The sequence below is a fragment of the Heptranchias perlo genome, chromosome 19, assembly GCF_035084215.1.
Source record: "Heptranchias perlo isolate sHepPer1 chromosome 19, sHepPer1.hap1, whole genome shotgun sequence".
In the NCBI taxonomy this organism is placed as follows: domain Eukaryota; kingdom Metazoa; phylum Chordata; class Chondrichthyes; order Hexanchiformes; family Hexanchidae; genus Heptranchias; species Heptranchias perlo.
The window spans coordinates 33,470,174-33,495,314 of record NC_090343.1 but is presented as its reverse complement, the minus strand read 5'-3'; the positions used below and the strand labels follow the sequence as shown (position 1 = coordinate 33,495,314).

The 25,141-nt window shown below is 41.0% G+C and overlaps 1 protein-coding gene across 1 annotated transcript in view; it reads left to right on the top strand.

Annotated features, from left to right (window-relative positions):
• zfp64 (zinc finger protein 64 homolog (mouse)) overlaps positions 1–25,141 on the top strand; it is a 48,326-nt gene that overhangs the window by 3,723 nt on the left and 19,462 nt on the right. The window contains exons 2-3 of the mRNA XM_068000602.1: positions 4,732–4,959; positions 21,912–22,082. Of these exons, the coding sequence (XP_067856703.1) occupies positions 4,732–4,959; positions 21,912–22,082 (399 nt within the window). The remainder of the gene's footprint in view (positions 1–4,731; positions 4,960–21,911; positions 22,083–25,141) is intronic.

The window sequence follows — 25,141 nt, the reverse complement described above, 5'->3', positions numbered from 1 at the left end:
GTCACTTGTCTCATGGTTGTTTATTGAACTTTTGGCAAAGTATTTGCCCATGTAACTGCATTTAAGAGAAGTAATTTGTGAGTTTTGCGATGCAGTGCTTTGATTTGAAAGATACTCTATAGCTCCAAGTCTCTTTGTATTTTTCTTTACATAGCCACACCACTGACCTTTCAATCCTGAAAAGGATGCCAGCACACTGACTCTAAAAACACACTGACATCCATGTTGTATGGAGACATCTGAAGAAGATTAAAGGCTCCCTCTGGTGTTAGAATAGGTACTTTTACAACAATGGTGTGGCACCTGTGAAAAACCCATAGATGGAGGAGTGAGTTCAAATACAAGATGCCACACCTGGTGCAGAGTGGAGTCCATTTCACATTTGCTGTGGTAGCAAAGTGGCAGTTAGTTAATATTTTAATATTTTTTATTACTTTATATCTCCACCAGTAACATAGTTACAGTAAAAGTGCTTAAAGAATGAGAAATTGTCTGGACAGTGTATAACTTTAAAAAAAATATTGTTCTTTCCTCCTCCTGAATGCAGCGCCTTTTTCTGGGATATGGCTCCATTGTTGCTGCCAGCCTTTCAGTACCTTCATAGAATGATACAGCACAGAAGGAGGCCATTTGGCCCATCGTGCTGTGCTGGCTCTTTGAAAGAGCTATCCAATTAGTCCCTTTCCCCATCAAGTATTTATCCAACTCGTTTTTGAAAGCTATTATTGAATCTGCTTCCACCACCCTTTCAGGCAGTGCATTCCAGATCATAACAACTCGTTGCATAAAAAAATTTCTCCTCATCTCACCTCTGGTTCTTTGGCCAATTACCTTCAATCTATGTCCTCTGGCTACTGACCCTTCTGTCACTGGGAACAGTTTCTCCTTATTTACTCTATCAAAACACTTCATGATTTTGAACACCTCTATTAGATCTCCCATTAACCTTCTCTGCTCTAAGGAGAACAACCCCAGCTTCTCTAGCCTCGCCACATAACTGAAGTCCTGCATCCCTGGTACCATTCTAGTAAATCTTTGCACCCTCTCTAAAGCTTTGACATCCTTCCTAAAGTGTGGTGCCCAGAATTGGACACAGTACTCCAGCTGGGGCCTAACCAGTGATCTATAAAGGTTTAGTATATCTTCCTTGCTTTTCTGCTCTATGCCTCTGTTTATAAAGCCAAGGATCCCGTATGCTTTTTTTAACAGCTTTCTCAACCTGTCCTGCCACCTTCAAAGATTTGTGTACGTACACCTCCAGGTCTCTCAGTTCCTGCACCCCCTTTAAAATTGTATCATTTAGTTTATATTGCCTCTCCTCATTCTTCCCACCAAAACGCAGCACTTCACACATCTCTGTGTTAAATTTCATCTGCCATGTGTCTGCTCATTTCACCAGTCTGCCTATGTCCCCCTGAAGTCTGTTACTACACTGTTTACTACATTTCTGAGTTTTGTGTCATCTGCAAACTTTGAAATTGTGCCCTGTATACTTAACCAAGTGGTCATTCTTCATGTCTGTGCCTAAACTGAGCATCTGCAGAGTATTTCGCTGAGCAGCTGAGCACGATCTTGTTCTTTCCCAAAGTCCACCAATCCAGAAGGGGGTCACTAGTTAGCGATCAGGAATGGGAACCCTGGGTCATTTCTCCCACCCCAGTGCAGGAGTCCAGAGGCACTGAACCCATTTAATTGACTCAGGACGGATTGTGAATCAAACTTATAACCTCTGGCCTGTATGGTTTAGTGCTACACTGCGTAGTACCTATAAGGATTTTTGTGTGCACACTTACTGCAAAACATTAGAGTTGTTTTTCTTTTGTATTAATGTTACATAAACTACGCAGCAGATGACACACATTGGTGAAGCAATGACAAAATTGACAGTGGCTATTAATCATTACCATATTTTCTGAGAATATACGTGAGAATTGTGGTGAGAATGTCGCAACTCATTCTTTTTTTGATTTTTTTTTCAAATATAATTTTACTGTGATCTACTGCAGGGGTATCTAAACTGTGGCATATGGGCCAAAAGCCATCCTGAACCCTGACAATTTTAGCCTTAAATTACAGACAACTCAACCCTATTTGTGGTTATAGTTCTTAATTGAATATAGTTGAATTTTTAGGCACTGGAGGTTTGGAAAGGCTGTTTTTTTTAGAGCAGGTGCCTCATTGATGGATACATCGTAAATCAAAAATCTGTCAGTTTAACATCATCCTGGACTAGAGAGGGGTCTTTTCTAACCAATTTACTTGGACTCATGCAAGGAAATAATGGACTGTGTTGTTAGTGGAAATTCTATGGATGTGATGTATTTGGATTTCAGCAAGACTTTTGATACTGAACTACCCATGCAATTAGTCCACAGGTGGAAAGGCATGGACAGGAGGTTAGAAGCTTCTGAGGTAGATTGAAAATTGGCCAAACAGGAGATAATGAAAGGGTTCATGGTATGTGCATATACGATTCACAAAGAGAGACACTACTTTCTCAGGGTTCAGAGGATGTATTTGACTGGAGGAATATTGGGGAGCTGAGGCTGTTCAGTACTTCTTGAGTATACCAGACAGCAGCCTGCTAGATTCCCTTTAATGTAAATAGTTACAACAAATTTAACTCCTGATCTTGTCAAAAGGGCTTCAGTTTGGGGAAATGGAGCAGGCAAAAGAGAAACCACCACTGCAACATAGGAGGTGGGGAAAAGGAAAATACTGAAATATCTTGTACGTTAAACTGAAATTCAGGTGCACGTAAGAGAATTTGCTTCTGAGAAAATGGAAATAAAACCATTGGACTTTTTAGGTGGAATTTAAATTTAAATTTAGAAGAATTTCACTAGCATCTCCCATAATATTGCTCACACTGAGTTGGAAGATGTACTATTTTCTATCAATAAAAAGAAAGAAAGACTTGCATTTATTGAGCGCCTTTCACAACCTCAGGATGTCCCAAAGTGCTTTACAGCCATTGAAGTACTTTTGAAGTACAGTCACTGTTGTGATGTAGGAACACGGCAGCCACTTTGTGCACAGCAAGGTCCCACAAACAGCACCGTGATAACGACCAGATCATCTGTTTTAGGTGTTGTTTGAGGGATAAATATTGGCCAGGACACTGGGAGAACTCCCCAGCTCTTTTTCGAATAGTGCCATGGGATCTTGTTCGTCCACCTGAGAGGGCAGACAGGGACTCGGTTTAACGTCCCATCCGAAAGACAATGCCTCCGACAGTGCAGCATTCCTTCAGTACTGCACTGGAGTGTCAGCCTAGATTATGTGCTCAAGTCTCTGGAGTGGGATTCGAACCTACAAACTTCTGACTCCACGGCAAGAGTGCTACCACTGAGCTATAGGGGTGTTATCGAAAAGTGTTACATGAAGTAAGTGTGACACTTAAAAGAAGTACACACCATACATAAGATTTTTAATATATTAATGGTTTTAATCCTAAGGATTTAATTTAATTCTCACAAATAGATAATGCTAATTCTTCAATGTTTTCCCAGCTCAAGTTTGCAAACATTTGCTGGGTTGAAAGCAGGCTAGAATGTTGAAGCAAACTGCAGCTCTGATTTTAATTTCAATGGATCAATCACTGAAATAACCAATACTTGATATGCTTGAGAACCTGCCTAGAACCCAGCTCTCTAATATGTGCAAGCTGCAGTTCCAAAATAATATACATAGATCACCTACTTTCGTCTCTATAATATTTCCTGTCTATTCACTGCCACTGAAACCTCTTCCATACCCTTGTCACCTCCAGACTCAATTACTCCAATGCTCTCCTGGCCAGCCTCCAGTCTTCTACCTTCTGTCAACATCAACTCTTCCAAAACTCCGCTGCCCATACCCTATCCTTCACAGAGTCCCAATACCCCTGTCCTTGCTGACTTAAATTTGTTCCTAGTCCCCCATTCCTCAAATTTAAAATTTTCATCACATTTAAATCCCTTGCTTTCTCTGTAATCACAAGTGCTCGGACCCCCGAGTCCCACGCACTCTGTTCCTCTGACTAGTTGCCGCTTGTGTATCACCCCTCTTTCACCACACCACTGGTGACCACCTAGTCCCTACACTTTGGAATTCCCTTTCTAAATTTCTCTACCTCCCTCTCTTCTTTAAGATCCTCCTTTAAACCCATCTTTTTGACCAAGCTTTTGCCAGCTCTCTTGATATCTTCCCGTTTGACTTGATGTCCATTTTTTTCATTACACCTCTGTGTAGTGCCTTTGGACATTTCTCTACATTAAAGGCACTATATAAATGCAAGCTGTTGTTGTTGATCTCAACCAGCTTGGCGATATGAGCACCATAGGCTAAGGATGGTAAAAGTCACCATGGGTTCTTGTGTCTCTTAATCCCAGCCATGAATTGAGTGTGTATAGATAGTGAATGGGAACAGGATCGGGCTCGGCTGTGTTGCCCTGAGTGATGAAATAGGCTGCCAACACTCACTGTGGAAACATATCCCAGCAAGAGTTGACACCTAAAAAAGAAAAAGGGGGATGGCTGCCAAACCTGTTCATTTCATAAGTTCTGTACTATATACCTTATTGTATACTGTACTAATTAATTTTCTGAGGAAATGTTCTGCACAGACACTTTCCAGTCTTCAAGATTGCTGTTTTCTAGGTTGTAAGGTACAGAGGAGAGCAGCCTTATAAAAGAGGGAGAAAAAAATTCTTGTGTTATGCCATGTTCTAATTTCTTCTTTTTGTGTAGTTTCTCCAGGGGCCACGGTGTTGGTGGAAGTAAGTGCAGATATCCACATCTGCGGCATCTGCAAGCAACAGTACAACACTCTAGATACTTTTGTAGCCCACAAGCAAAATGGTTGCCACCTTGGGACAACCACAGGTACCAGTTCCGTTCAGTTTGTGGCAGAGGCGGCAACACCGGCTACCCAGACTCAGACAAGTACCATTGCCGCACAAACACAGACCATCTCAGGTATGGGAGAGACTGTCAGATGTTTTAGTGCATTTATTTGATTTACAAGAAGAAAAGCGATAGCATGGTGATTGTCACTAAAACAGTATTAGCAGTGTTTGTCTGAAGTGCAGTCATGACTATAGGCTGAACTGGAATTACATTGCTGTGTGAATCTGAGAAGGGAACTAGTTAAGCTAATAAAGGTCAGCTTTTCATGTAAATTAAGATAATACAGTATCTAGATTTTTTAAAATTGCTTAATTAACCTGAAAAATTACTTAGTAACTTGATCTGGCAAACTTGGGGAATAAAATTAACTTCTGAAAGGGAGGTTTTAGAAAGAAAAAAGACATTTTGAAATCCATGATTTTCCCCAGAATATCTGGAATCCCATCTAAAATATCTCAGCCCTGGAATTACTGTGTAACAAGAAATCTGATTTTATTGTTTGTGTTAGTTGTTTTTTTTTCTTTATATTATATATAAAATAAAGCAGTTAATATTTATTGCTTTAACTTACTGCTCTGCAAAGTGACAGGGAGGTGCAGTTCCAGTGTGGGGTAAGAAGGCCAGCACAGTTTCAAGCTTTAGCTAAATTTTGACTGCAACCTACAAGTGTATTGATGTGGCTCCAGTTGCTAAACATCATGTAATGAGGTGACAGGAAAGAGATGAGTGATATGCCCCCTAAGTCAACTTGTGCAAGTTCCTGTTAAACAACAGGTATAGAACAATAGATGTCTGGCTGTGAGTTTTAAAACAATAATTCATTTAAATGGTTTAATGGCCTAAACCACAAGAGCAAAGCAGCATCCTGAGATCATCAAAATGGTGATGCTGTATAGGTTAAAGGGTAAAGAAGGTCCCCTGATAACTTAGTGAGTAAATGTACTGCATCATGTGTTACTGAAGCATATAGCCAAGAAGGATTAATACCTGGTCTCAACTGAGTTAGCTGATCTCGGCTAATGCAGCAGCAGGGGTACTATAATTGGCCTCAGCACTTTTGGATTAGGGAGATTGAAAATTCAGCCAGAACTCCATTCCTAATTATTACCCAGTAGCCCCTGATAGAACGTGAGTGTATAGGTGAATGTTGATGAGGTCAGGACTGACTCAGTAACTCACTGGACATTGCATAGTCAGCCATTAACAAAGCAACAAAAGAATGTTTGATGGGAATAGGAGTAATGCCATGTCTTTTGAGCACTTTCACAACAAATGCAAAATAAAGCTGTCTGCACTCTGCCCTTTGCCCTCTTAACATGCCTCTCATAGAAGAGCACCTCTATTCCACCAGTGTGAATTTTTCAATTTCCCTCACCAATCATTCTGAATGAGGGTACTAGTCATCAAGCATCTTCTGTTCATTTTCTCATCGAAGGGTGCTGTTGGTAACTATCTCTGCAGAAGATTGGTAGGTCACTGTATCAGTAGCATTAGGGAGAGGAGTGATCTGGGGTCAAGATAGGAGTTTAAAGTATGATCATCCTGGGTGACATTTAACTTGAATAGTCACAGTATTGGGTTTTCACCAAATTATTGGAAAATAACAGACAATATATAATTACAGTAATGTCAAGAACACAAATGGAATGTATTATCTGGTAATGTGAATAACACATATAGTATGTATTTAGAAAATAAGGACTCTCTTTCATGATTACAAAGCAGTAGTCCCATTGAGAGGCAAGGTGACATCATATAGCTGATAACAATTCTTCATTGCTTTTTAACTGCCTTCAGGATTCTTAGATGCAAATATAGGCTTATAATTGCTCCCTTTTCTTTGTATAATATGCGCTGGGAATTGAGGGAAATATTCCATTTTCAGTCATTTCTTTGCTGCACGGACAGTGCCGTGTTGGTCATTGATGGCCATAACAATCCTTGCAATCGATGAACACAGATCCAAATTGAAAGAAAATGATTGTGACGTAATTATTACAGATGTTTTCAGCATTAACCGAAGGTTAATTAGTCAGCAATTGCACTGTTAATATATTTTATTATATATTTTATAATGTGAATAGCATGCACAGTGCATTTAGAACTATTTGGTGTAAATTACACAGCATATATTGATGTGAAATAACACACAATACATATTTTTATTACATAATATTAAATAATGGGCCAAAAATTGCTTAGAGCGACATGGCATGGCTCTCCGCAGTTCCTGTGAATTAAAGGAACAAAAGTATTCACTGCGGGCTCCGCGGCGTCCACTTGCTCGATTTTGTTGTTTCATGAGGTTGTGCGCTGTCAATTCATCCTCTCAGCAATGTAAGCTGATTCGTATGGGTCAGTCTGTGGGAATGGAAGACACGCCCACAGAATCTGTCAGGAAGAGAAGTCACGTCCACAAGCAGGCAAGCAGACTTCATTCATTTAAAGTTACTATTATGTATGTCATTGTAAATAAAAATTTAACATTTTTTTTATAAAAAGCCTAGCAAATAATTGAATTAAAGAGACAGAAGTTAAAAAATTTTAAAAATTAACTTTTTAATTTTTAATTTTTTTTTAATGATCAAAAAATATTACAATAAGGAGTAATATGACATTCCACATTTTTAAAATTTAATTTTTAGTTGTTTGGCAGTCATTAAGAGTGATCACGCTTTTAAAAAGTAGTGTAGACCTGGTATTTTTCAGCGTGCTTTTTGGTGGCGTAAGTAGATACGTTCCAGCTGGGCAGTTACGATTATTCAGTGATTTCAATGATTGTAGCGTGCAAGTCCCTTTTAATTCGCAGCTGTGAAATCGCAGGTGAACCAATAGGACCAAGTTCATGATTTCCGGGTTTTAGTGTGCATGTGCAAATGTGTGAACTTGCTCCTTCGATTCACCGTCGGAGACAAAGAACGCTGTTGAGGTACCCTGTTGTTTGGTGAGCAATTTCTGGGCCTCTGAATATCTGAGACAATTTACAAAGCAGTAATCTAATCAAGGGATTTAGATAATGTCATAAAACATAAGTGACAGTTGAGTGGTTATAATCACCATCCCTCCCTGGTAGCTGTTATCATCTATAATAGTTATTGTTCTAATTTTATGTGGAGGATGTATTATGTCTTTGCTCCGTTTTTTGTGCATTTAAACACTGAGCAAGTGGGTCTTGGTGGAATTTGGTTGCAGTGCCATTTCCATTGTTGCACATTAGTTCTACGAGTTTGACTATTGTCCCTACCTGTAATTTAAAATCAAGCAAAATGAAGATGTCATATTCATTCTTCATCTTCAGTTAAGATTTCTGCCATGTTATGTGACTCAAAATATAATTGTTTGCAGCACAAATAAAATGCTGCTCATGTGCTTAAAAGTAGATTTCCAAGATTAAGCATTGAATGTTTGGCATCACTGCATAATGAGGTGTTTCTTTGGGAGGCAGTATTGTACCACATTGTGCAACTTGCCCCCGCAACTATCCTTCAGTGTAATCAGTCAATTTGTTTTAATTGAAAGTGATTCATTTTTTATAAGGTGGAACTACAGCAATTGCCACTCATAAATATGTAAATATACACTTAAACATAAAGACTAGATTTGATTGAATTAACATTGTTCCTAAATTTTTTTTTATTCGTTCATGGGATATGGACATCGCTGGCAAGGCCAGCATTTATTGCCCATCCCTAATTGCCCTTGAGAAGGTGGTGGTGAGCCGCCTTCTTGAACCGCTGCGGTCCATGTGGTGAAGATTCTCCCACAGTGCTGTTGGGTAGGGAGTTCCAGGATTTTGATCCAACGTTGTTGAAGGAACAGCGATATATTTCCAAGTTGGGATGGTGTGTGACTTGGAGGGGAACATGCAGTTGGTGTTGTTCCCATGTGCCTGCTGCCCTTGTCCTTCTAGGTGGTAGAAGTCACGGGTTTGGGAGGTGCTGTCGAAGAAGCCTTGATGAGTTGCTGCAGTGCATCCAGTGGATGGTACACACTGCAGCCACAGTGCGCCAGTGGTGAAGGGAGTGAATGTTTAGGGTGGTGGATGGGGTACCAATCAAGCGGGCTGCTTTGTCCTGGATGGTGTCGAGCTTCTTGAGTGCTGTTGGAGCTGCACTCATCGAGGCAAGTGGAGAGTATTCCATCACACTTGTGCCTTGTAGATGGTGGAAAGGCTTTGGGGAGTCAGGTGGTGAGTCACTCGCCACAGAATACCCAGCCTCTGACCTGCTCTTGTAGCCACAATATTTATGTGACCCCATATGTGACCATATCAATGGTGACCCCCAGGATGTTGATGGTGGAGGGTTTGACAGTGGTAATGCCATTGAATGTCAAGGGGAGGTGGTTAAACTCTCTCTTGTTGGAGATGATCATTGCCTGGCACTTGTCTGGCGTGAATGTTACTTGCCACTTATGAGCCCAAGCCTGGATGTTGACCAGGTCTCGCTGCATGTGGGCACGGACTGCTTCATTATCTGAGGGATTGCAAATGGAACCGAACACTGTGCAATCATCAGCGAACATCCCCATTTCTGACCTTATGATGGAGGGAAGGCCATTGATGAAGCAGCTGAAGATGGTTGGGCCTAGGACACTGCCCTGAGGAACTCCTGCAGAAATGCCCTGGGACTGAGATGTTTGGCTTCCAACAACCACTACCATCTTCCTTTGTGCTAGGTATGACTCCAGCCACTGGAGAGTTTTCCCCCTGATTCCCATTGACTTCAATTTTACTAGGGCTCCTTGGTGCCACACTCGGTCAAATGCTGCCTTGATGTCAAGGGCAGTCACTCTCACCTCACCTCTGGAATTCAGCTCTTTAGTCATAAATAGCATTAATGGTACAGTCCACAATACGAATACCGTGTTGTGATGTGAAAGCCATATGCTGTGCATCCCTTCCCCCTCTCCCATGGCAGGGATGGGGTTAATGAGGAGGCAGAGCTGCAGCCAAACTAAAGGCCTTTTATTGTACTGCGGTAGCAGCACCAGGTTCCCCGATTGCAGGATTGGTACAGCCGGCTGCAATCCAAATGTAAAACTACCGGGACTCGCTAAGACCAACAGCTCAGAGGACCCACTAAAAATGGCTCTTTCCTGCAGCCAGTCTTAGTGAGTCCTAGTGGTTGTACATTGGGGTTACTGTTTGCAGCTCCCAACTTATCGCTTTGCACAATTGGAATTTACCTTAGTGTACAATTGTTCATGTTAATTGGAGAAAAAAAGAGAAGGATGAGTGAGAACATTTAAATGCCAGGGGAGTAAGGCTACATTGCAGGAGAAAGGGTCCCCTTAAGCCGCTTTTATGGGCCCCAGCGGAATTGTTTCATCCTGTTAGAACAGAGTACATACACCGACTCAGATTCACCTGCTGCCGCTGCAGAGATGCCTCCAGCGGTTAAAGGATTACTACTAGTTACAGGTAGGATATCGTAGCATTACACCTATTACTACCAGTTAAATATCGGCCATCATTGAATTACCGTATTACTGTTATTAAATGCTGGTGGAATCAAAGTTCTTCGCACCTCTGGTATCCCTCCCCTACCTTTGATTTCCCCTCTTCCCCTTTCACGGTTTCCTTTTTTGCCTGCTCGTGGGTGGTCTCCTGGTTCTCGGATCTTGCACAACTGCTGCTGGCACAAAACCTTGAGCAAAGATACTCAACTACAGGGGACCCAACCTTTGTAAGATAAGTGCAATAACATTTGCAGATGTAATGTGATCAGACATCATGTGATCCTTACCTCCAGGAATACCTCCAACCAGCGTTTGCAACCCTAAAGGAAACATGGCAGCCAATTTGCATTCAGCAGGGTCTCACAAATTGCAATGAAATAAATGATTAGATAATCTGTTTTGGTGGTGTTGGTTGAGGGTTAAATGTTAGCCAGGACACCAGAAGAACTTCCATGCACTTCCTCAAATAGTGTTGTGGGATCTTTTACATCCACCTGAGATGGAGCTGCAGACTCCGTTTAACATCTCATCTGAAAAATATAATCTTCAACAGTACAGCTTTCCCTCAATAGGACATTGAGGTATCCTCTTACAACTGAACTTATGTCAGCTCCTTAAGTGTTTCATTTTAGTGCCTTCACGTCTAAATGTTTAAATTTTGCAATGTGATAGCGCAGCCAAGTTTACTAGATAATCGGTCATTAAAATTGTAAGTGCAGTCAACAGAAGTCAGTATAGCTTAAAAAAAACTAGGTGACCAACTGGAAGACATTTGAGACTTCAGATAGCGATAATGTCATGACAGCTCGGTTTCCACAGAGCTTGTTGCTTCCTTATCTAGTGCTTCATGTACACAACAGATGTCTTGAAAAGTTCCAAATTACTCTGACCTCTTTTCAAACACGAACCACACTGAGACAATTATCGTAATTCCAATGAGAAATTGGGTAAAGACTAAAGATATAATGCATTTCCATTTTATTTTTTTTTAATGATTCCCTCTCCATGATTCTTCATTATTTTCTCTCCCTCTCTCTTGTACACCAAGGTGAATTTTGTGAGGCACCTCTCATAACATGGAGTCTCTCTGGCCAAGAACGTGCATCATAAAAAATCAGGTGTGGAAGCCCACGTGCTTGAGACCCATTTTTTGAGGCTGCATTGATGACCAGTGTGAGGCGCACTGTAACTTTAAAGATTATGATAATGATTCATATGCTGGACCTATGGTTTTCCTTGCCTTCTCTTCCCCCATAGCACAGTTCGCATATTAGTGTTTGACTGGCATGGCCTGGTGACTTTTTAAATCTGTACTGCAATCTTCAGTGTTAGTTGTAAAGTTTTAAGTTGTTTTTAACTTCCTAGTTGGTTTCATTTGCAATTTTCTCTGTTGCTGTATAGATCACATTTTGTTTTACACTGTAAGATTTTTAGTTACCACGCATTCTCCTGCAACAATCTTGTTTACAGCTGCAATGGCTGCACAATCTTCAACAACCCATGCAGGACATTCTGTACATTCTCAAACACTTGATAACAGGCTTTTGCTCAGCCAACAACTCCTGTCTGAAGGCAGGCCCAGTACCAATTCCTGGCCCTTACCCTTTGGTCAACTGCTTCCTGTTCCACCACTGCCAACTACACTTGCTCTTCCTCTCTTGTACTGTGTGCTTTACCTGGTGTACCCTCATCAAACTCTCTCTCTAAATGCTCGGGCTGCTTATATCTCTGATGGTGCATGTGCCAGATGGAGTGTGTGATGAGCATGCTGTGAAGTGCTAAGTTTGTTGGAGCTATTGAAGCCACCACCTCATCTTTGGAAGCCCTTATAGAAGGAGAATGGCGAAAGTATACTTCTGTGTTACTGAATGTTGCGAATTTAGGTCTCCCATAGATATCTTCTCAGGTTCACTGGCATCAGTCACTCTCTTAAGTGGTTTTATGGGAGTTGACTTGCACTGTCCTTTATCTACTTTACGATGGCGTAAGCAAGGGACATAATAATAACAGTCCCTTGTGTCTTTCGCATGTGAAATTCTCCAATTTCTCCGAAGGTGGACTGAGCGAACACTTGGTGAGATGACAGTTGATATGAATCGTTAAGCTGCTTTATTTCCCATTAGACGAATAACTGGAGAAAATTGTGGCTCATCCAGAAGGACAAGTAGGTTGATGACACAGAGACAGTGGAGAGGTCGAGAGAGGTGGTGGAGCAATACAGCAGGGTGTTGTCAACGTACATGTGGAACCCACCGTCTTCTGTCTTACCATTGGAAACCTTTTCTGTGGCCAAAACAATGACCATCCCTTTAATGGAGAGCAGCAGCCTTTTTAAGAGCTGCTGTATCACTATATATTGTACCCTCCCCCCTCCACGTCTCCCAGTCAGTGACACAGCTCCCTGTATTTATTGAAACAAAGAGAAAACTTCCCAACACACTCCACAGCCAATTAATTACTTTTGAAACGCAGTCACTGTTTTGTAGGTTTGTGCAGCACCCAGTTTATTCACAGCAATGTACCATAGACAACAATGAGATAAATGACCAGTTAATCCGTTTTGGTGGTGGGTGAGGGGGTAAATGTTGGCTAAGATATCAGGCGAACTCCTCTGGTCTTCACTCTTTTATGTCCAGCTAAACAGAAAGATGGGACTTTGTACAGGGAGTCTACTACAGGGAATCATAGGCATGAACTTGCTTTGTACCACTGCATGGCACAACATATTGGAGCACCAATACCCATGCTGCCGTAGCATCTTATTTAATGCTTGTTAGCATATTTTCAGGCTAGATTGTATCAAAAAAAGTAAAACCAGCTCCCCAGGCGGCTTGGTGGGTAAAGACGCTGCTCACTGTAATACCAGGCCATACAGAGGAATGATCCCAAGTCTGATTCTCAGTCTATTCTGAGTTAGTTGGTCTCAACTGTGTTAGCAGTTTGGGTGCTTTATGTGGCCTCATCTACCTGGGGCTAGGCAAGAGGAAAAAGTCAGCCATTGTTCCAACTCTCAATTGTTACCCAGTGACTCCTGCCGGGAAGAGCAGGTGTGCCGACGTCGGGTGAGAACCTGAATCAAATTGGGCTCATCTGTGATATCCCCCAGAAATAAATAGTCTGCTATTATCTTTAGGTATTATTAGGTACTCATTATCTATTCTCACACATGACAAATGGCCACATGAGTGAGTTATCTGTGGAACTGTAGCCTCGCAAGAATTATTGCATTCAGGAGGGACGAGGAGAAAACTGAGGGGGAGGAGGGGAAAGTCTAGCCATTACGGTTGCGATATCATCACTGGAGAGTATAAAATAAAGTGACTCTTAACATTGACAATGTCTTGCATTTCTGTAGCGGTCCTTGTTCAAAGAGATATCTCGGAATGCGTAACAGGGCAGTGGGTAAATGATTGGAGACCAAGCAGTTGGAGGAAGCAGAAAAAGGGTGGTTCACTGAAAGCATGCTCAAAGAATAGGGTCTTACGAGTGCTTTTGGAGCTAGGGAGTGAGGTGGCAGGCAGCGGATACTTGGGAGGGAGTTCCAGAGCATAAGGGCATAGTGCCGAAGGAGTGACTGCTGATGGTGGAACGGGCAAGGATGTTTATTTAATACACCAGTTCTGTTCCATGCCCTGACCAGAAGAGGTGACTGTGCTCTCAGTCTCAGGTTTGGCTCCTTGTTTGATGCTGGCCGGATTATTTACTGGTTGCAGTACATAGCTGATCCTGGTATTGATCTTTGTTTTTGTTGTCAGTGATCCGAAACAAGATAGTTTTTTTTGCTGACAAATTTATTGCTTGTTTCCTGGGTTTAATGTTTACAAAAACAGTTCACATTAATCACAAGTTAACAATGTCTCCGACAATCTCTTTTGGAAATGGATTTTAGTGCTAAGATGTTGATTTCCATTAAGCTGACTGAATATACACTTGACACTTAGGACCCTTGGGCCTCATGTCATGCATACAAGAAAAACAGGATGGTCAAGGTTGATTAGTTTGAGAAGATCTGTGATGCAGGTCTGAACATCCTCAGGTGTCCAGCTGCCAGAGGCGGTCAGTAAGGAAATACTTCTTAAATCTATGGTGTCAGATACTTAATTTATAGCATGCAGACAAGTTTCCATTAAATACAAATCCAGATGATTTGTTACTGTTGCACTATTTTGTCAAGAATACAACAAAATGATAACCTGGCCATCTTTCAGATGATCACTGGGGTTCAGAAGAATTTTCCTACCATTGGTGTTAGTACATGTATATGAAACTCAACAGACAATAGTGGGATAGTGAATTTGCCTCACGAGTGACTTCATCATTCATGAGTAAGTTGACCATTCACATGGAATAATCCTTCTTTTGACTAAAAATCAGTCTTGTCATAACTTTCCCAAGAATTGGGGAAATGTTTTAAAACCTACTGTAGCGTCTATCAGTTCCACTCCAACCTTTATGATCATATGTCCTAATCACTTTCCTCTTTTAAAATGATATTACTTCTGATAGTTTTGTAATGATATTTTATTAAATGTGTAAAGGAGCTAAGCACATTTTATACAAATTATATCCAATTTCATCCATGATTCTTAATTGTATATCAAAATAAAATGCTGTGATAATGAAATAAATGCAGTATAAAAAGTGCTAGAATGAAAATTATACACACTAAAACATTATACACCATTTCAGTAAAACACTTGCTTCCTATCACATGAGTAGACCACTGATTTATTTTCACAGTTGGCCTCAGTGTCCCTCGGCCAGGATGGGGACAAATCAACCAGGGTTCCTGCTCCCAGTCACTATCCATTCTCCAGCAAGTTTCACGGTCTTCGGGAAGGAAGAGAAGGAAGAGAAAAATAGGGGGATGGGGGGGAAAGCATCACTTGATGACACATGTCACGTACAGCTTTGTTGCTGATAACAATACACTTTGATTGAGATCAGTTTTTAGATAATCTTATCCAGATCTATTGTATGAATAATTAATTGTGTAATGGTGTGCATTTGGTATACGATTCCTCTGAAAAATAAGTTAAATTAAATTAAGTCTAGAAGTGTACTTTTGTTAATGTTATTTGAGGACAGTATCAGGTTTAACTATGAGCTTTAGTATGGTGACTTTGACACACATAGCCGAGGCCCACATATAAGGAATGGCCTTCTAGGTGAGGGCTGCTGGCACCTATAGAACCATAACCATGTGTGAGTTATCACTTTCAGGAGAGGTGGGGGGGAACCGCTCAAATAGGAAAGATCGGATTTGATGGGATAAAAATTTATATATACGTGTTGTATTAAAAACAAAGGAACTGACGAAGTGTGTTCTTTGCAGATTTGGATAATTTGTACAAATGATTGATCTCAATCTTATAGTTCATGATGCTGTCCAAACTCTTCCTTTAACACATTTTCAGCCACCTACAAGTGCAACTTCTGTCTGTAGTGACTTGATTTGTCCAGGAGCATACATAAGAGAAAGGCTTTTTCTCTAGGCTCCCATGATGGCTTAGTGGGTAAAGGCATTATCCAGTATGGTACTAAGCCATTTAACATAGGAGGACAGTGCTACGTTATCCAATCTTAAGTGATCTCAGAACAGCACTTGGGATACAGTTGTGTGCCTGAACAAGAGGGGGGAAAAATCAGTCAAGCTTCCACCTCCTGATTGCTGTCCAGTGACCACTGCAAGAAAATACGTGCATTTCTCTGTGAGGATAGGATTGAGATTGGATATGATCACCCATCAAGATTAAACAGCTTGTTGATGCTCACTGTCTAGGCTAATGCATGAAGAATGACCATTCGAGTGAGGTACCAGAAGGTTGTCATCATCTGTCGAACCATTCTCCAGCAAGTTTCAGGGTCTTCGGGAAGGAAGAAAAGGTTGAAAGAAAAATAGGGGGATGGGGGGAAGCATCACTTGATGACACATGTCACGTACAGCTTTGTTGCTGAAAACAATACACTTTGATTGAGATCCGTTTTTAGATAATCTTATCCAGATCTATTATATGAATAACTAATTGTACATTAGATATACGATTCCTCCGAAAATTAATGATTTGTTTGTAGAAAATCTAGAGAGCCCTTGATGAACCTGCCATTTGTTCGTTTAATTGTAAACCACAAATAACCGCCTCTTACCGTTATTCAGTTTGATTTAATTTGGGAGGAACTGTGTAAGCAGAGTAAGGTATTGATATTCTCCATCTGATAGCTTTGTATTTAATAATGTACTCTGTTCCATTATCATACCAATCAACGAAAATAGATTTGAGGTTTAGAAACAGACCCATTGTATAAAACATTATTCTAACCAGAGTTCAGTTACATTCTGATAAGATTGCCTTTGTTTTGCAGAATATACAGTTGATCTTGAGACAACTGATCTTAGCAGAGATATTATGAGCCTTGTCAGTGGAATCTAGGGGCTGCTTCAACTGGCAGCAACAAGACAGCACCAAGAGTCTGGACACAGCTGCTTACTAAATTTATACTGTAGGATGTAGTTTTATATGTTTTGGTATCGCTGTAAAAAAAGTTGTAATCTATGCTGCACATTATGTACAGACAATGCTGATTTTTTAATCATTTGTAAATGGGATTTGAGCCTACAGTGTTCTTGGGAATGTAGGAAGGCGGGAGGACAAAGGACATGTGGGTTTGAGCACAGTCCAGTTTGTAATGTCTGGAATGCTCTATATTCAGCAGAAGATTTGTCAAATGATTGTAAAATTCAATTTTGCAGAGATTCTTTGCAACAGCCCCTAGAGCATAGACAGAGTGTAATCTTCAGTGCAGATAAGCGCAAGGTACTGCACATTAGTAGGAAAAATAAATGTCACAGTATACTAGGGATGGTGTAGAAATAGCTAACTGTAACAGAAGTGGATCTGGGTGTGTAGTTGATATGATGCTTGATGGAATGATTAATGGGGTCCCAGCACTTAGCATCTGATGCATTGAAAGTGCTAAAAGGTTTGGGGACTCGAATGTTGGGAGATAGCTGCTCAAAAAGCGCTGTCATTTCTTTTTCCTGAAAGAAATCATTGGACACAGAGACCTCTTTTAACGTTTTGGTTGCTGGAGACCAAGGGCATAAAGAGCAGGTGGCCCTATTGCAAGGGAAGGGCCACCCAAGAGTCAAGTGTACATTTTTATATGTGGGCTTCCCATCATCGTAAATTGGCGTTGAGTGTCTGCAGGGCTGCTCAGGTGCTCTAGTCACGTCATGGGGAGGACCACCAATTGAAAAAACAGGCTGTGTCCTTAACGAGTCTTGCGCACAATTAGTGCTCAGGCTGCTTGCATGCTAGGCATTTTCTGGCTGCTTTGCAGTACAATAAGAGTATCTAATGCAGAATATGCTTCAGGTTTCCACTCTTGATAATATGGGGAACCCCATTCACGCTATTGCATTATCACCCCCTACTACGTCAAATCATTGTGGATCAGCAATAAACAAAGCGAATATAATGCTTAATTATATTGCAAGGTCAGTCAAGTGTAAGTCAGAAAATATCATGCTAAAACTGTACGTGCCCTGTTCAGATTTCACCTTGAGTACTGTTTTCAGTTTTGGTCAAGATAAGAACATAAGAACATAAGAAATAGGAGCAGGAGTAGGCCAATCGGCCCCTCGAGCCTGCTCCGCCATTCAATAAGATCATGGCTGATCTGATCCTAACCTCAAATCTAAATTCATGTCCAATTTCCTGCCCGCTCCCCGTAACCGCTAATTCCCTTTACTTCTAGGAAACTGTCGATTTCCGTTTTAAATTTATTTAATGATGTAGCTTCCACAGCTTCCTGTGGCAGCAAATTCCACAGACCTACTACCCTCTGAGTGAAGAAGTTTCTCCTCATCTCAGTTTTGAAAGAGAAGCCCCTTATTCTAAGATTATGCCCCCTAGTTCTAGTTTCACCCATCCTTGGGAAACATTCAAGGCATTGAAGTGACTGATTACTGGCTTCAAAGGATTGAGTTATAGGAAAGACTGGAGTAACTGAGCCTATTTAATCTTGAAAGGAGGCAACTGAGAGAGGATCTTATAGAAGTAAGAAGGTATTAACAAGTGTAGATAAGGTTAATCCAAAATCCTATTTCACGAAATGCCAGGATGTTGGAACAACGGTTAAAACTAGTGAAAGCAAAGTTTAGGATGGTTGTTCGCAAGAACTTCACTCGAAGAGTGATCACTCCTTTGGTCTTTTGGGTAGGATATTGAGAGCCAAAGCCTTAAACTCATTCAGGAGACAGTTAAAGGAAGAAGAAAAAACTTGCATTTATATATTGCCTTTAATGACCTCAGGCCGTCCCAAAGCGCTTCACAGCCAACTTTTAAAAAAATGTTGCTACTGCTGTAATATAGGAAAATGTGGCAGCCAATTTCGCATAGCAAGATTCCATAATCAGCAATGAGATAAATGACCAGATAATAGAAAGTGACTTTGTTGTCCTTGACAATTCTTGTCTTTGACAATTGTTACTCAATGATCTCACCCCTCTATCTCTGTAACCTCTCAAGTTCTGCAAATTACTGCTTCACAAACTTTCCATTTCCATTGTTTCACCCACATCATTGGCAGCCAAGCCTTCAACTGCCTAGGTGCCACTCTCTGCAATTCTCCCTTAAACACCTCCACTGTCTAACTCTCCTCCTTTAAGAACTTTTAAAAACCCCACCTCTTTCAACATACTTTTGGTCATTCCACCTACTCTCTTCTTTCACTAGATGTATGTTTTCTTTATGCCTCTGTGAAGCATGTTGGGATGTTTTTCTCCATTAAAGGCATTATATAACTGCAAGTTGCTGTTGTTGTTTATGCAATGAGTAGGTGAATCAATAAGACCTTGAAGAACCCAGCTTCTTGGTTTGCGCTGACTTAGTTAATCTCAGCCAGGACATTACAATTAGCATCGGTAGTCCTGCGTTGTGGAGGGGAAAACCAGCCAAGGTTCTTGCTACTTATCACAACCTGCTGAAACTGATTGTGGTGGATGTAGAGGCAGGCTCACTTGTGATGCCCTTATTATACAATATTGTCGAGGCTCACATGTGAATGAATAATAGTAGCTTGGGTGAGGTAGAGGAGTTTAGCCAGTGTCCGTGAAACTGTATCCAAGCAAGCACTCGAGCAAGGAGAGGATGCAGGGAGAGGAAAAAATTGTGGAGGAACCAGAAAGAAAAAATGTTTCTACTTCAACTTCAACAGCTGTTTTCCTTTCATCTATGTGCTGCAGGAAATCCTGCTTTCAACAAATATTCCCTTAGCAACCAGACAACAATAAAGAGGTAACTTAAAATTAAAGCAATCCCACAGTTACAGCCATGACAACAGATACAAAACTAATCATTTTTTTGCTGCTTTGCCGTAGTCATGCCTCTTATGTCACTACATTTTAATCTGCTGTAAGTTTGTCTCATCTTTTTAATGTTTTCTGACTCTTTCTATGCTAATAATTTAGAAAGTGTAAGCTTGGCTCAGCTGGTAGCTCTTTCGCCTTTGAGAGGAAGTGCTGCATTGCATGGAGGTGCTTTTGTTCAGATCAGATATTAAACCAATAGTAAGGAACAAGAGTAAGGAAGGCTTGCTGCAATTGTATAGGGCTTTGGTGAGACCATACCTGGAGTACTGTGTACCATTTTGGTCTCCTTACCTAAGGAAGGATATACTTGCCTTAGAGGGTGTACAACAAAGGTTCACTAGATTCATTCCTGGGATGAGAGAGTTGTCAAATGAAAAGAGATTGAGTAGAATGGGCCTATACTGTCTGGAGTTTGGAAGAATGAGAGGTGATCTCATTGAAACATATAAGATTATGAGAGGACTTGACAGGGTAGATGCTGAGAGGCTGTTTCTCCTGGCTGGAGAATCTAGAAATAGGGGACATAGTCTCAGGATAAAGGGGTTGGCCATTTAGGACTGAGATGAGGAGAAATTTCTTCACTCACAGGGTTGTAAATCTTTGGAATTCTGTACCCTTGGGGGCTGTGAATGCTCAGTTGTTGAGCATCTTCAAGGCAGAGATCGATCGATTTTTGGACTCTAGGGGAATCAAGGAATATGGGGATCGAGCAGGAAAGTGGAGTTAAGGTCAAAGATCAGCCATGATCTTATTGAATGGCAGAGCAGGGTCCTGCTCCTATTTCTTATGTTATGTTCTTACCAAAGGCCTTATTTACCTGCTCAGATGAATGTAAGAGATCCCATAGCACTATTTGAAGAAAAGCAGGGAGTTCTGCTTGTGTCCTGGCCAACATCACTCCCTCAACTAACACCACAAAAATTAATTAGTCATTCATTTGCTATTTTGAAGTCTTGCTGTACACAAATTGGCTGTTGCATTTGCCAACATAATAATAGTGACTGGATTTCAGAAATAACCCATTGGTTATAAAGTGCTTTAGGATGTCCTAAGGATATGTAAATAAACAGATTTGTAGTTTATTTTAATTAATACACAAGATATGACAAGGAAATTCATCTGTGTTCTATTAGATATAATAATCTAGTCATGTATTCTGTATTAATTCTGAACGTAATGCTTGCTCTAAGAGACATAAGAAGTGGTTGATATTGATACTGGGTGCAAAAGTGGAAAACTGCTTCATTCTGAGTGCAGATATCCCTGATCTAAAATCATGGAATTTACAGCACAGAAGGAGGCCCTTTGGCCCCTCATCTCTGTGCCAATGCAAGTTCTTCATGGATGCAGATAATGGACTCCTCACAGTTGCTGTTAGACTTTGCAGTCATACTTCAATGACAGCAAGAAAAGTTGGTGTTCAGATAAAACCCTTTTATTAAGTGCAAGTCATGTGAGGTCCACATTTCTGTGCTCGGCAGCTAATGAAGGACGTGAGCTGTCTGTCTGGCCCTCAGATTCCTCCTCTTGCTCTGCTGCCACCACCACTTGCTCCTGCTTATTTGTGCTCTGTATATCACCCAATGAACCCTCCTCAAACTGACTGTCTAAATCTTGCCTAGGTGGATACACCACTGCTGATACTTGCTGTGGGAGGAGGGAGTGATGCAGGGTGCTGTGAGATGCTGGCTCCTGGGATGTCATGAGAACCTACAGCTGGTTCTTGGGATTTTCCCCAAAGAAACAGGAGAGGAACTGATGTTGGATTGCTGGCTGCAAGACACTTCAAACCGCCTGCATAGCTAATAATGTGTGGTAGCATGCTGGAATGTTTGCATGTGAGTGGAGTGAGTAAGTAAGAGGAGGAAATCTGCTGGCCTGTACAGTAGTAGTATGTGTGCACGTACCTGTGACTCCACACGCAAAATTTCTGATCTGTGTTGGGCTGTCAGGAGGAGGTTCTTTATGGAAGCAAAGCTCTTTTCAATAAGGAAAGAGGAAAAGTCAGAGGGAAAACCAGCCTGCTGTGCTCTTGGGCACCTGCTAGTGACTTCTTAAAGGTCTGGGAGCATTAACATTCTTACAACTTGTAAAATAAAAGTCTTTTTTTACATACAAAAGTTTTAAAGAAATGCAGAACAGTTATTTGTGTAACAAATTAATATTAACATCATTTCTTTTTGTACAGTTTCCAACCGGTTGTCAGAGTTTGGTTTTGAACAAGGTTATCAGACTTATCTACCCAGTACCAGCAATGCGGGTCAAGTTTCCAATCTATCCCTGGGACCCACCAGACTAACTCCAAAAAAATCTAAATCAAATTTGACATCACAAAAGAAGCTAACATGCTGCTACCCAGGTATGTATAGGGCTCCTTAAATAATTCATCGTCTTCAAGAGCTCTAGTAGTACTCAGGGCTAGATTTTCATCTTGTAGAATTCCAGTTGTGATCATTCTGTACACGTATAATTATGGGAGTTAACTGAAAACTCTTGCCTGGCAACGTGACTAAAACCTTTGATCTCTGCCAAATTAAAAAGTCTCTACACAGCACATTGCGACTTTCCAGCTTGTTCAGCAAAGACTCCCAACATAACAGTTAAGAAATAGAAGCCTTACAGTGGTAGTTGATGGAAAAAAATTCTGCCCAAATATACTTGATCTGTACACATTTCCAAGTTGAATGAGTTGCAAATGGAATGTTTCTTTTTAAATTTAATTTTTGTATGTACAGTTCTGTATTTATGAATTTTTTTAAACCGTTGATTTTTATTTAGAGGTTGATGTGCAAACATATAAAGGCATATCATAGTAAACAAGCACAGTATCAAATATCATTGATTTTAGCCAGCTTTGCAAGTTAATCCAGGTATCAATAGGGCCCCAAACTTTGATTCTTCTTATTGTTAGAACAGGTTGTGCATCTGCTTGAGGTGCCAGATAGGAGGGAGCAGAATAGAGCCTTTATCCCAGTTCAGCCCCTATTGGGACAGGGAGTTTACAGTATGCTATGAGGCCTTTGACCTCTGCAGGATTAAAAAACCTCTCCACAGCACACTGTGGCTTTCCAGCTTGTTCAACACAGACACCCAGCATGATGGTCAAGAAAATGAAACTGTACAACAGTAGCTGATGGAAAATATCCTGCCCAGTCAGATGTTTGTCTAACTCCTTTACATGAATTGCTCAGATTGGATTGTGAAATTGTAAACATAATTTTTCATCGGACCTATTATTCTGACACTCACGGTAACTGTACCACTTAGTCAAAATTATTTTACCTTTATTGGATTAACAAAAAATAATCCTGAAATTGTAATGGTGCCCTGAACACTTTTCCAGTGGAACTGTCAGATGAGGGCTGGAAAATGGGCTTGAATCCGGTTCCACCAGAATTCCACCCTATATAAAGTACCCAGTGAAATGTTGATTGGGGGAAAGAAGGCAAATCTTCCACCCATACCTCACCCACATGAAGGGAGAATAATGGGCAGAATTCCAGAACTTGCCCAGATGTGCCCTCAATGGATGTTTTGCCAACTGAGAGAATGTGTGAGTTCTACTGCGGGTCTTTCTAAGGCCTCAAGTCTGCATCAAGGAGAGATTACCTTCAACTAGAAGCCTGCTTGCTCCAGGAAGAGTGGACAAAAATAGATTACTTTTTGATGAGACCTTCCCAGGCTGTTCTTCTGCCTTTGGAGTGGCTTGGCACCGCTCTGAGTTTCCCTCCCAATAATTTGAGATGGGTGCCACTGATATGCTCAAACAAGTGCAAGTCACTTGGCCCAAGTATGCAAATGACCCTGCCCCATAATTTGGGACAGAGTCTGGGGCTCTTCACTTTGGCAGACGTGGAGTCCACTTCACTCCACTACACTTAACCAGTGGAGCGACCCTATCGGAAATTCTGGGCTATAAACTGTGCAGTTTTTTTCTTTGTTGCTTTTGTTTATCTGCTGAAGAACTATGGAATCTAGATTTTATTATATACATTAGCAAAGACCCAGATAATTCATTAATAATAACCCTTGTGCCGTATAACAGCTGCTGCAGAGGAAGTTAAAGACTCCAATTCATTCTCCTGCTGAAGGTCTCAAACTGTTCTGTTTATGGTATTGTCAGAAGTCCTGGATTGGATTAAAGCAATCTTTCTCTCCCCAGTGCTGAAAATTGATACAGCTCAAGTCATGTTCAGAAAACAGAGGAAGCAGGCACAACCCAAAAATCTTCAGACTGTACTACTGTGCAGTGTGCCTTTTCCCTGCCTTTAGTCCTGGTGTCTCTGGATCATATATGGAAGGTTGCCCAAAAGGAAAACAATAACTTGCATTTATATAGCGCCTTTAAAGTAGTAAAACTTCCAAGCACAGAGTCTTGCTAGAAATACCTCCTACCTCCACAATTTTATTTTTTTTAGGTCCTGAAAAGGTTGGTGAATTGTTCAATTTTTGTATGCACACTATTCAATAACCTCCTGTAATAAATTACAGGTACGAGGCTCAAGCCTGATTACAGCCACAGAGTTCAGTAACTGCCATTGTTGATTAGACCACGTATTGTACATTTGTCAAAGATTGTGCCAATATTGCATATACAGTCAAACCTCATTGTATAAAAATACACTTGCTGACTGTCAAATCTAATCCATCTCTTTGCTCTTAAAAGGAAATTTAATCTGACCATTTAATTAGCAGTCTGTAACACTGGGAATTTGTTATCATGAGCAGTCTTTAATACTTTAATACTGGAGTTTGTGATAGTGAAAGGTCTTGCAATATGTTATAGTAACAGCTCTAATATATAATATGTTACAGAGAGCTCTGTAACATACAGCCTGTTACAGCGATAGCGGTATAGTGTTTAGTGTGTTACAATGAGAGTTGTGTAACATACAGTATATTACAGTGGGAACCCTGTAACACTGTAAAGCGAGTTGTTATGATTTGGAATGCACTGCCTGAAAGGGTGGTGGAAGCAATAGTAACTTTCAAAAGGGAATTGGATAAATACTTGAAGGGGAAAAATTTGCAGGGCTATGGGGTAAGAGCAGGTGAATGGGAATAATTGAATAGCTCTTTCAAAGAACCGGCACAGGCACGATGGGCCGAATGGCCTCCTCTTGTGCTGTACCATACATGCTATGATTCTATGATTTCACTGTAGGGGACATCACAGCCAATTCTGATCCTGTCCTCAATTGATGTCCACATGTGCTCTTTTGGGGGTGGGGGGTGGGGAGGTGCTGGTCACTGGACAGTGATCAAAAATGAGAACATCAGCTAACCTTTTTTAAATTCTCCCCACCACCCCCCCCTCCCACTTCCCGGCCTGTGGATACTGAGGCCATCTCTACTGCCCTGGGCTGAAATCAGCTGACTCAGCCTGATCACAACTGAAACACAGGGTATTTCTGGTCT